Raw genomic sequence first — 12,964 nt, forward strand, 5'->3', positions numbered from 1 at the left:
CCTTTGGTCACTTTGATGTATAGAGGAAAAAACTATTTGCTTTATATGTATTAAGTCCACTGTTCTGACATTCAAATTAGTCTTCACATAATCTGACTTGACAGTATAATTCTCTCTTACAGAAGTTAGTTTCAGATTTGCTTTTAAATTACTTTTTATTCACCAACTTGTCCTTGTCTCCCATTTTGACAGCAGCTGAGAAGCAGTGGCTATCTGTGGAATGGAAGTTAAGGGTTAACCAGGGTTCTCCCTGTAGCTGGCTTGCATTGTCTGACAAGAAGAGGATTATGCACAGTGTGGCCTCAAACGGTTTTCTCTGGAAATCGTAAGTGTCACGAGGCTCCTGTGAATCATGTGGCCAGAAGACAAGACTGAGTGGCTCTTTGAAGGATTTGGGTTCATTAGCTCCCTGAAGTCATCCACACACCCACACATTTTCATTCCAGGAGAAAGTGTGAGAAGGGAATGTTCATGGTGCATGGAGAGTGTGCATCAAAGCTGACACACAAACTGCTGGTGGCCAACTTGCTTTTTGGACCCTGTAAAAAATCTCAAACAGAAAGCTTGCACTATTCAAAGGTATTGATTCAAAGGCGTATATACTTACTGTATATCAGGCTGCTAAGCTCATACTGTATCTGCCCCATACTCCCATTTTTCATATTTTATATCTGAAAAAGTAATTTACCTCTTAAACTATAATAACTAGTTGCACCACCTTTAACTGCAACCAAACGCTTCCTGTATTTTGATATCAAGTCTTTCACATCGCTGTGGAGGAATTTTAGTCAACTCTTTTTTTGCAGAACTGCTTTAATTCATGCAAATTGTTAGGTCTTGGAGAGTGAACTGCTCATTTCAGGTCCTGCCACTGCATCTCTATTGGACTTTGGCTAGACCACTACAAAATTTTTATTTTATTTCTATCCAGCCATTCAACTATGGACTTCCTTTTGTATTTTGGATCATTGTCGTGAGGCATAACCCAATTGCACTTCAGCTCACAGCTGGGCGGGATACGGTTCTTTGGATGCTCTTCTGGGACCTTTTGTAACTTCCTGGATGAGTTGTCACTGTGCCCTTAGAGAATTGCAGGCTGGCCACTCCCTGGAAGATTCACCACTGTTCCAAGTGTTCTCCATTTGGAGATAATGGCTCTCACTGTGGTTCAGTCCTAGAGCCTTAAAAATGGCTTTGTAACCCTTTCCAGACAGATATATTTTAACAACTTTTTTCTCATCTCTTCTGGAATTTTGTTTGTAGCATAGTGTGCTTGTAGTAACTTTGTGGCTATTATTAATTTTTTCCCTGAATTACCTATTGTAAACACATTATAATATATTAAAATAAAAGAAACTAGAATAATATATTATTATTTTAGTTTCTTTTCAAAAGAAGACGTCAGTTGGCTAAAGAACAGATGCTTTATTAAATTATACTAAATATTAAATGTATTAAAAAGATTTTTTACTAGCATTCATGGGCTGTAAATAAAGCGCTAGTAGCAGAGTAGTGTCTACCTGATGGCTGGAGGCCAATCTGTTCATGATAATATTATGAACTTGTATTTCCTATATTTTATTAATGAAACGCTTGAAGCTGTTTTGCCAGATAATGGCTACAGTGCAGTTACAGAAAACCCTTGACTGTATAAACACAGGCCTTATCCAAACTTGGACAGTGCTGGGAGCAGAGACACCATTGTTGGTGTAATCTTTGCGTAAATCTGCGGCCTCTGTCTGTCTGGTCTCTGTCTGCGTTCAGCCAACATGGAACAAAAGATCTGGACACCTTGCCCACTGACAAAGGACGGAGCCAGTTTGCCGCTAATAGGAACAGACAAGCCTTGCTGATGGGGCCTTTTTAAAGCAATTGAACTTGGTAATGCTTCTTATCAACTTGAGTGAATGGGGCTGTCCCCATCTGACTTCAATAACAGCCCCAAAGAAAAGAGAAAAGTCCCCCTGGTTGGTGACTGAGGCTGAGCACTGACACAGAATGACCTGTGTTACACATTGGCTTTTATATTATTATTATTATTATTATTATTATTATTATTATTATTATTGTTGTTGTTGTTGTGGTTCCTTTAAAAAACAGGTCTGGTAACACATATACAGTATGTCTCTTTGGAGAGTTGGTTTGCTAAATGGTCTTTCTCACTCACTACTTTGCTTCTTTTGACAAAGCAAGTATTGAATACACCCCCAGAACAGCAAACATTTACTGCTGTCAGTGCCAACATTTCATAACAATTCATTGGCATTGATTAACAATAGGGACAATGATTGAGAAAAAGTCAGAAGGTTGTTTTGGCTCTTTAAAAAGAAAGAAAATGCACAATTGAGTTTTCTGGTTATGGGAAACAAGCCCTCTTATTGTAATAATATCACAGCACATGGTTTGATGGAAATTTTCACAGCAGCACTGTATTGTCTCCTTTGAATTCTGCGATTGTCTCAGTAAACTATAATGTCTGCAAGTCAGAATACAGAGCAAAGTCTTTCTGATTGCGGGAATACTGATCAATTCCATTACCATATGAAAAGACACACAGTAATGTGATGAAATATGCTGTGTGAGCACCCAGCAAAGATTAATTTAAGATTCTTTGTTTTAGTGAAGACCTTTCACATTTTAGGATATGATTTACTAGCTCATTGGTAGGAAACCAGATCACCAACTGCATAAATTTGTCTATTTTACATAGCATTGACCTTGTCATGGTTATGAGACATTTATTGCTGCAGTGTTAAAAGGTGTACAGTTAAGATACCACTAACTCAAAATGGGAGGGCACTCCTAACTTTCTGTCTGCACTAGACACTTGAAAACATCATCTTTTTATATTTTATTTACACACCCTCACCCTGAATTATAACCGTAGGCATAATTTATGGGGGGTCAGATAAGAAAGAAAAAGTGAAATTTTGGCTGAACAAATATGTGGCGTGTGTAAGATATAAAGCAATTTATATCTGATTTTATCTATTCTAATCTAGTCACTTATAGCCGCTCAGAAGCCACTGAAATGCAGGATCAAATTAGCAGCAAAACTTTCCTGGGGGAAGACCATCAGACACCTCCATTCACCTCAACCCCCACAATTGAAATTATGCCGCTGATTAGACAGCACAAAAAAGACATGTTCATGATTTACCCATTGTTTCCACAAGAGGGTACTGTTAAGGTAACTACAGATGTCTTCCATAGAGACTAGAGTGTACAAGACGAATCCTGATGTCTGTGCAGCAGTCCCCTTTTGAGGAAAAAAACAAAAAAACACCAATATTAATCACAGATATTGTTAAGGTGTTTTTGATTTTTGATTTTTTTAGCAGTTCCCCTATTCAGATTCACAGAAGTCCTCTCTATTTACGTTTTACCAATCCAGTTTGCTTTTCCCATTGCTCATTGCTTTTAATTTTAGTTCGAATAGTTGTGTTAAGAAAGTTTTTTGCAACATAAGTATTTTTGAGGTACCCTGGGTGCCCAAGCATCTGCCCCTCAAGTGCCTGTTATGCTCCTTTGGTTTGATAATTGCCAATATTATTTGTTAATATGTATCATATTTGTCTATTTAGCATTACTTTTTGCACAATTAATTATTTAAAGTACCTATCCTAAAGTAGAAGTTAATCACCCCCAAATGACCAGAATTCCTGTTGAACATCACTGAATTAGGCTATAAAGCAGTGGCTACGTTATCAACAGTTCAGCTAATGCTTCACGTAAAAAGCTCACCTCACCTCCTGTTTATTGCTAACATATATCTTTTGATAGTGTAGTGTAAATGTTGTTATTGTAAATAAAACGGAAATAAATAATGAATCACTGAAATAGACTTTTCATGATTTTACATTCGCTTCTGCATACTGTCAGATTTGGTCTTACCTACAATCCGTAGTCTCCGTGACATGCTGCTTCTGTTTCTATAGCAACTTGGGCGCTATGAAGTGGATTGAAAGTAGGCTACAAGTGTCAGATACTACTAGCTAAATTAACATTAATGTTAACGTTCGTAATTCACGTTCGACTCTTTGAGTCTGTTTATTATTTTACATTTCCCATTGTTTGCTAGCTAATTATCATTCCTAATGTAACTCGTTAAGGAGTTTGCTTGCATTCGTCGCAACAGAATCCACAATGTTCATTTTTGCTGATATAGCACTAGACTAGGTTGTTTTGCGGCTAGCTAGTTAGCTGCATTGTTACCAGTTACCCAGGTTGTCAAATGGCAAGAACTAGCTAGCAAGCCAGATATTTTGTAATTGTACCTGTTGATTTGTCTTTTTTTTTCACTCGTGTTGTACACCCCCTTTCATATATCTATCACGTCGTTATTTTCGTTTTTTTATTTCTTATTTTGCACACCTCTACAACGTTCAGTAATTTTAGCCACAACTAAAAGAGAATGGATGACGATAAGTTAATCGAAGAAGACATTTCTCAGGAGTTGAGCAAACTTAATGAAAGCAACGTCGACTCTGAATCTGAAACCTCTTCTGAAGCTGAAGACCTTTCTGATGGCGGCCAGGTAACCCGTGTTTTGATGCAAGCAACTAGCTAGTATTATTTAGCATAATGTAACCACCGTTCACCATAATATAAGAAAGGTATTGGCTAACTATTTAATTAACGTTAATTTAATTGGTAAGCTGCTACCTTGTGCTATTAAATTACAAATCACTGGTGATGACGGTGTTGCTTTTTCTTCCTTTTCTTCTTCCTCATTCTCTTATTATTATTGTAATTATTTGCTGTAATATTATAGTAGCACGAGCTCAGCCATCCTCATATCGGGAATGGGTGTGTTGGTAACGTAGCATATTTGCATTTAATTCTCTGTTTTGAAAATAAGACCAAAATAACTTGAAGGATGGCTATTATTTATATTTAGTAATACATGAAATATTGCATAATTTTTAGGTTATTCATGAGATACCCGAGTCAGTGCTTTCATGTTTTCAACTGGAGAGAGACAGATTGAATTCCATTGAACGCCTGCTTATGGAAGAACCTGAGGAAAAAAGTAAGTAGCAGATTCAGTGACTCAAGACTTGCTGTTTTTTTTCTTCTAGTGCATTTATATTTTTTAATGACGGAAGCTCACAGGCCCCCAACTGTATTTGCCTTCATTGAGTCTTAAAAACGTTTTTAAATTTTCAGGTACCGTCAAAGATGGCATACGTGGAGTGACTCCAAATAATTGTGAGGACTTTTTAAAGGAGCTGGCTTCTGAGTGTGGGGAAGATCTCATCACATTAAAAAAACGAGTAAGCCAATCACCAATCACCTGATGTTAAATTTGTGGTTTTCTCCGACATACAAAAGATTTATCTGACTTAATGCACAATAGCTGTATATAGTCATTAATTAGAGCTAGTGTCAATAACTTCCATTTAGGTCATATCTGAAATTGAAGAAGAGGAATCAAAGTCTGTTCTCTGCACAGAAGATGCACAGACTGCATCCAAAGGAAATACAACTGAGCTTGTACCAGACAATGATGAAGGTATTGTGCATGTTTTCCATCGATTTGGTGCATACAGTAAAAGTGAGTTGGTATTTGGTCAACAGTTCATTAAATCTGGCATATAGTTTTTTTTCACTGTGACCTGATTTACATAGAAATCATGAGGTGATGTTCTTGACTAAACAATTTGTCTATTGGCTACAGATCTGACCTCTAGATATTACTGTTGTCAATTTTTTTGATTTTCACACTTCACTACTTGTGCTTATTGAAGAGAAATGTGAGGCTTCATAAACCCCAAAATGAGTAAAATCATGATGTGCTTTCAGTGACTGAATTTTCCTATCACCAAAGACATAATCATTATTTGTGAATTTGTTCTTCAACATTCAGATTCTGATGAATACTTAGAAACTGAGCGGCAGTTCAGGACTGAACTGATGAATTTGGAGAGAAGACTGAAAACAGAGGAGGAAGAAAGGTTGGCAGAGCACAAAGTGACGAAGGAGCGTCTTCAGAAAGCACGTAAAGAAGAGGAGGAGAGGAGGATGCGTAGGCACAGATTCTTTGAAGAAGAGCTTAAAAGAATAGAATATGATAACATGGTGAGATAGCTATCTTATAATAATGGATTCTGCATGTACCTTTTAAAAGTGCTTACTTATTTAGTTCCAAGATGTGGTTTCTCTCCTTAATGAATGGGAAGTTGATGTGAACACCAGTAACTTTCATATTATAAGAATTTCCTTGTTATTTTTGCAGGTTCATCAGCACCTCGAACTGGGTTCCAAAGACGGCAAAATAAATGGTAGAATATCAAAGGAATTATCAAAACAGCAGGTGGGGTACCATGCTATCTTTGGTCTGTTTGATAAAATTCAAGAGCTTTTGCTTGTCTTTTGCCCAACGGCACACGTGTTAATGCTGATTGCTTTAATGAGCAGGAGCTGATTACGGGCCTGCAGAAGCACGTGGTGGAGGAGAGGCAAGCCTTCGAAGAAGTGCAGGCTGAACAGAGCAAAAAAATCGAGGAGAAACAGTGCAGAGCTGCCACTAAAATCCAGGCCAGCGTCCGAGCATTCCTGGTACGCACCAAGAATGCCATGGCGCTGAGTGAAAAGAGGGAGGAGAGGAGGCTGAAGAAAGAGGTTCAGCTGCGACTGGAGCAGGAGAGAAAAGAGAAGGAGGAAAAAATCAGGAAAAAACTAGAGGAACTGAAGATCAGACGGGAGGAAGAAGAGAGGAGAAAGGAGGAAGAGAGGATTAGATGGAAGGAAGAGAAGAAGAGACGAGAGGAAGAGAGGATCAGACAGAAGGAAGAAAAGAAAAGACAAGAAGAAGACAGGATCAGACTGGAGGAAAAGAAGAGAAGAGAGGAGGAAGCAAGGATCAGACTAGAGGAAGCGAAGAGAAGAGAGGAGGAAGCAAGGATCAGACTAGAGGAAGAGAAGAGAAGAGAGGAGGAAGCAAGGATCAGACTGGAGGAAGAGAAGAGAAGAGAGGAGGAAGCAAGGATCAGACTAGAGGAAGAGAAGAGAAGAAAGGAGGAAGCAAGGATCAGACTGGAGGAAGAGAAGAGAAGAGAGGAGGAAGCAAGGATCAGACTGGAGGAAGAGAAGAGAAGGGAGGAGGAAGAGAGGAGAAAAAAAGAGGAAGAAGATCAGCAGAAGAGGGAGCGCATACAGAAACAGGAGGAAGAGGCCAGGAAGAGGAAGGAGGAAGAAATTCGGAAGCAGGAAAAACTGGAGAGGCAGCAAAGGATAGAGGAGGAAGAGCGTCAGCAAAGGGAGATAGAAGAGAGGAAAGCAGAGGAACTTCGAAAACAAGAGGAGGAAGAGCGAGAAAGGAGCAGTATGGAGGAGAGTCAAGAGGAAGAAGAGATCCTGATCCCTGGAGAGAAAGAAAATCCATACTGTTTATCTGCTGAAAGTGAAAAAGAGATGTTTCACGCTTCCAACTCAATGTCATCCTCCGAAGGACTGGAACGAGGCAGAAAGCGCCCGGAGAGCGGCGACACGGTTTCCGAGGCGAACCAATCGGAAGAAGAGCAGTGCCACTGGCGCCTGAAATGCTTTTACCGAGCCAGCCGGTCCTCAGTCAGCTCCAGCCCCGATGAGATGCGCGCGTCCGTCAGCAGCGGAGATGCCGCGGAGGCAGGCCAGCAGCAGCGTGAGGGTCCGCCGTTCCTCGGTCCGGACAAAGCTGGGGCGGAGGACTCTGAGCGGCTGGTCTCCTCCGCCTCCACCCCTCTGTCCGACGGTGCGGAGCAGAAGTGTGTGGAGTGGGTGAAGGACTTCACTCCCTGGGCCAAGCCCTCCCCCCAGACTAAGAGGAGGCCGGTGCTAAAGACCGCGATTGTGAGGAGGGGCTCGGCAAAATCTTTGCCGCCTCCGGCTGCGGACTCCGCTTCCTGGAACTCCCACAGTGAGGTACAACAAATAAACGCCAAGCTGTTTGGATACTTACTGTCTGTCACGCACGTACTTAATATCAGCTGTTTTACTTTGCAAATATACAACTCACTCGACACCCTCTGTACGGTGTGCTATACCGTAAGTAATAGGACAACATTCATTGGTGAAAGGGTATGTATGAAGGTTAAAAAAAGCAAAATTGGTGTCTGTTGAGTGGTGTTTGTAACCACCTCTTTATGCAGTTATATGCCTGAGGTTAAAGTCAAACCCTTAACATTTTGCCAGCTCTGCCAGGTGGCACATAATTGGCTAAAGTGATTGCCAGTGAAGGCAGTGTTGTGCTCAGCAGGATATTCCGTGTCTCTCTGCTCAGTAGCATCTCCTCTGGTGGATGGGGTGCTTGCAGTCTGCTTGTGCCTACTGCTAGTTGCACAATAACTGAAATCCTGTACTTCTCAGCTGGTGTCCTGGTGAAAATAAATGGCTGGCAGCATGTGCTTTGGAGGACACGTGTACTAGTTGTAGGCTCTCCTTAATTGACAGAGGAGGTTGCCGCAGTGAGCTTGACTTATAAAATTACTGCTGGGCATTTGTAAATCTAGAGGAAAGAGAATATATGGAATTTAATATAAAGGTAAAAAAGACATGAACATTCTGTATTACTGTAGGGTGCTGCAGTGCTGTAGGGCATGGAGAAAATGTAAAAGCACTACTGAAATCACATGAGTTGATGTACATAATGTGCTCAAGCTGTATGTTTTCTAATGAAATTCAACATGATTTTTAATGCTGGTTGCTTGATGGTCAGGAACTGAATGCTGGACAGCTGGAGCATACAGAGGAGGGCTCAGCAGAGGCTGGACAGAGAGGACTGGCTGAGCACACAGAGACCAGGGACAGCAACCCAGCCTTCCTTGTGTGCAAGAAGAGCACCGCCGCACAGGATGACAGGAGAGACGAGTGGAGGAAGACCATGGAGCAGCAGACGGAGCAAGAGAGGGAGGAGAAAGAGGAGAGGGCCCGGAAGAAAGCGTCGGAACAGAGGAGGAGAAAAGAGGAAGAGGAGCGGGAAAGATGTGCTGCCGAGGAGGAAGAGCGGCAGCGCTTGGAGACGGAGCGTAGGAGGGAGGAAGAGGAGGGAAGGCGGCAGAGGGAGTCGGAGGAGAGGGAAGCGAAAGAGCTCGGAGAGCAAGGAGAGAGTGAGACGAGAAGAGAGGAGAGTCGAAAGGAAAAGAAAGAGCCGGTCCCTGAGGATCGACAGCTTCCACGGCCCTCGGGTGTAAAAGCTGCAGAACTGGCTCCCGTTCCAGACCCAGGGGCCAGCTCTGGAGAACCGGCTCCAGCCGAGGGGAGCCGCGCAGGGGTCTCAGAGCCTCCTGAGGCTGGCAGTCAGAGACCCTCCTCCAGCCTGATGTGTCTGCCCGACGGCGCCGAGCGGAAGCGTCTGGAGTGGATGAAGGACTGCGTGCCCTGGACCAAACTCTCCCTGCTGAATAAGAGGAAGCAGGCGCCGCACGCCAAGACTGCCAGGAGGGGCTCGGTGAAGGCTCTGCCCCCCCTGAGAATGGACGCCATTCTGCAGAGCGCTGCCTGGAGCTCACTCAAACAGGTTAGAAACTCCAGAAACACCCAGCATTTAGCACTCCTCTGCTCATAACAACAGCATGGTGTAGTAGTTATTAAACAGTCTCTTGCTTAAGAGTTCAATTTTCAGATCTGTTGTACCTTGAAGCAGTTATTAATTTCACCTAAGCAAGGTATTAATCTTGAACTAAAGTTAATTGGAAATAATGACGTTCATTAGCTTTGATTATCCTCTGTAAATGACTGTAGGATTTCAGTACCATGATGCTACTTTTATATGAATAGTATAATGAAATAGTATAATCATTATTGGTGCTTTTGAAACTGAAATTGAAATTGGTCTTGCTTTTTTTTTTTGGCTCAATATTTGATTTTGTTCATTACAATTGTTTTGTTCTGCTGCTCTGTTCAGTCCTGTATAATTCTTTGGTCTGATTGTGTTATTTTTTAAAATGTTTGTATACACATAGATCTGTATTTCAGTACCTTTCCCTGCATTGTGCAGTGACAAATAGTGTTATGCTCTGCAAAAAAATGACTGTTAAAGGTATCATGCTAAATGAGATATGGTAAGTAACATTTGACTGACTCAGTGTTGAATATGACATTGCTCCCTCACAGGTCACCACAGTCACTCTTGAGGACCTGCCCGGCTGCAGCCTTTCTACCCTGTCTGAGTGCACCAAACTGCAGGCCTTGAGCCTGCGGCGGTGCGGGCTGCTGGCCCTGGAGGGCCTCAGTGGGTGCAGGGGTCTCCGGCACATCGACCTGCAGGTGAAAACACAGCGCTGACCTCCAGAGCAGCGGCTTCATGCGTTTTTTAATGGGCGTGCTTGCTGGAAGCTGATTCATGAGATCGCTTTTATGTGGCAGTGTGGTTCAGGGTTTCAGAACTTGTGCCTGTGACCCGGAGGTTGCGAGTTCATTTCCTAACTGCTGTTTTGCTTGTGTGGAAGGCACTGAATGCATAAGCAAATATGCTTCTGTACAAGTGGATAATGTGTAATTATGTGAATTAAGGTATCTGCTAAGCCTTTTTTTCTGTTTTGAAGGAAAACGAGATCAAATTTGTGAACTGCAAGGATCTGAGCAAACTACAGGTCCTGCTTCTGAGTCGGAACCAGCTGACGTCGATCCATGGGCTGGAGGACGCCGTTAACCTGGACGTCCTGGAGCTGTCTCATAACCGCATCTCTCGCCTCGGTGAGTGCCCAAAACGCGGACCGCCTTCTGTTTTCAGACAGTTACCCAGCACGTCCACTTGGTGGCAGTGTTTGAGCGAGACACTGGAAGCAGGCTTGGCATGTGAAAAATGCTCTGCTTGTGAAATCATGAATAAATATCCCATAAAGGAGAGGTTAAATACATTTAAACTGCACTTAACCTTCAGTGTGGATATGAAGTCTACGGAAAATATTTAAGGCATCATTGCTTCCCACAAGTGGTCTGAAATGAAATGCTGAGTACATTAAAGGGCAATTGTTTCCCCGTGGTCCTTCTGTCATATTATCCGCTCACTTGTAACTTTGTTATTTTGATTTATTGTTTCCATTTTCCCATTTTAGGTGGTTTGGAGTCTCAAAAGAGACTTCAGAGGTTATTGATCGACCACAACCAGCTGATCAGTACCAGAGGACTGAGCGAATTGTACACTCTCTTGTACCTCGATTGTGGATACAACCACCTCACTAGCATGGGCGACATAGAAAACTGTGCTCTCCTTAGCACCCTGAAACTGCAAGGCAACAATCTCACAGAGGTAATCCATTCACACTGCTCAGTTTTTGTATATCGCTTAAAATCGTCTCTCCTTCCTCAAATTCCAGAATGAGACATCATTTTTTCAACTCACAGTAAGCTTATTTCTTTAATGCTTTAGGTTGCTTTTCACACAGTTTTTAAAAATGATCTCCATATGTGGTACAGTACAAACCTCAGGTTGGGACAGACTGATCAACCTAACTGGGTATGAACAAACAAGTGGCAAGAGCAATTGCATCTTTCATGATCCTTATTACACAATCGCATTACACAATAGGTTGTGTTCATTCTTTGTTAATTATTAATTGAAAAAAAATGTGGTAAGAAATGGAAATGAGTCACAATTCCCATTGATAAAAACACTGGAAACAAGTCTCACTGGTCAAGAGTTGGGAGCAAGTTTATGAGAGAGTAGCATAATGAAACAAAACCAACTGTACTTTGTTGTCTTGAATAGCACACATGTAATGTGTTTCTTACCACTGGAAGCAGTTCAATTTTAACTGGATAGTCAGACGACACCTGCACATCCACAGACTGTTGCTCAATGGATCCTCACCAATTCTGCGTCTTTTATGAAAACACAATAACCGTCCCTAGCTGGCTCTGAGCTCACAGTTCACCCCAGGTTCTACTGCAGCGTGTAAATGGTTGCTCCATAAATCCACAGGAGCAGGTTATTTGATGTAAAGGAGCCCAGGTTATGAAGCACGAATTGTTTCCCTTTCCCTGGATGACAATTTGAGTGTCGCTGGTACCTTTTAGTCACCTCCTGAGTCAGCCATGAGTCACAACCAGTGTTGTCCAATCTAAGCATCTACTTGGCTTGGATCATATTGCTTAGATGAGTGCACTGTGTGATAATGGAGTATGCTGAGCCATAATGGAGAATACTGTGCAGTTTTACTGTGTGGTAACTGAATACTCTGTGTGAAAACAGATTATTGTGTGTGGTATGATAATAAACTACACTATGTGGTAACAGTGTGCACTGTTTTATATTATAATAAACGGAATGGTAGTTGTGTTCACCTTGTGATAATGGAGCATGCTGTATGTTAAAGTCATACACTATGATCTAATGATAGCTGTCCTGTGATTTTGAAGTGATTATGTTTCCGTTTCCTGCAGCCCCCCAGTCTGAAGAACCACGTCCTGATGAAGGAGCTGTATCTGGATGACAACATTGTCTCATCTCTGGACAGCCTGTCGGTCTGCTGGCTTCCTCTGCTGCAGCTCATTTCTGCGTCTAAGAACAGGTAGTCTATGAGTGATGTCATCGCAGCTGTGGGCTCGGGGCGTGCATGCCTGACCGTTTTTATTGTGTTTTTCAGCATTACCCATCTGCCTCCTCTGTCCGACTGCGTGTCTCTGGAAAGACTGGATATTAGCCACAACTGCCTTTCAGGTAATGTTAGTACTGAACTGTATTTTACTGAACAGTTCAGCTTTAATGTTGCTTTACCAGGTTAAGCCTTAAAAACTGTTACTATCTTACAGTTTGTAATTGATTTGTAGATTTCCCTAAAATGAAATTCCTTTTCCTTTCTTTGAGGTTTCCAAAAATGATTGAAGCATGAATCTCTGTAACAATCTGATTGTGAAGGCATGATAATATGCCAAACCTGGAGATTTTTAATTTTGTGTCACAAATAACTACATTTTTGTGTTCCCAAATGAATCAGTGTTATCAGTCAGGGCAAATAATCGAGCATCTGTGTTTGCTCTT

The 12,964-nt window shown here is 41.9% G+C and overlaps 1 protein-coding gene across 2 annotated transcripts in view; it reads left to right on the forward strand.

The window, feature by feature from the left end:
• The first annotated feature begins 3,920 nt into the window (after window positions 1-3,920).
• Window positions 3,921-12,964, forward strand: part of lrriq1 (leucine-rich repeats and IQ motif containing 1) — a 36,936-nt gene continuing 27,892 nt past the window's right edge. For both annotated transcript variants that reach the window (XM_035427230.1, XM_035427231.1), the window contains exons 1-13: window positions 3,921-4,537; window positions 4,930-5,032; window positions 5,170-5,276; window positions 5,407-5,515; window positions 5,870-6,081; window positions 6,239-6,316; window positions 6,421-7,905; window positions 8,699-9,499; window positions 10,096-10,248; window positions 10,527-10,677; window positions 11,040-11,233; window positions 12,367-12,494; window positions 12,570-12,643. In XM_035427230.1, coding sequence (XP_035283121.1) covers window positions 4,415-4,537; window positions 4,930-5,032; window positions 5,170-5,276; window positions 5,407-5,515; window positions 5,870-6,081; window positions 6,239-6,316; window positions 6,421-7,905; window positions 8,699-9,499; window positions 10,096-10,248; window positions 10,527-10,677; window positions 11,040-11,233; window positions 12,367-12,494; window positions 12,570-12,643 — 3,718 coding nt within the window. In that variant the 5' untranslated portion in view covers window positions 3,921-4,414. The remainder of the gene's footprint in view (window positions 4,538-4,929; window positions 5,033-5,169; window positions 5,277-5,406; window positions 5,516-5,869; window positions 6,082-6,238; window positions 6,317-6,420; window positions 7,906-8,698; window positions 9,500-10,095; window positions 10,249-10,526; window positions 10,678-11,039; window positions 11,234-12,366; window positions 12,495-12,569; window positions 12,644-12,964) is intronic.

This window comes from Anguilla anguilla, chromosome 7 (genome assembly GCF_013347855.1).
Source record: "Anguilla anguilla isolate fAngAng1 chromosome 7, fAngAng1.pri, whole genome shotgun sequence".
NCBI lineage: Eukaryota > Metazoa > Chordata > Actinopteri > Anguilliformes > Anguillidae > Anguilla > Anguilla anguilla.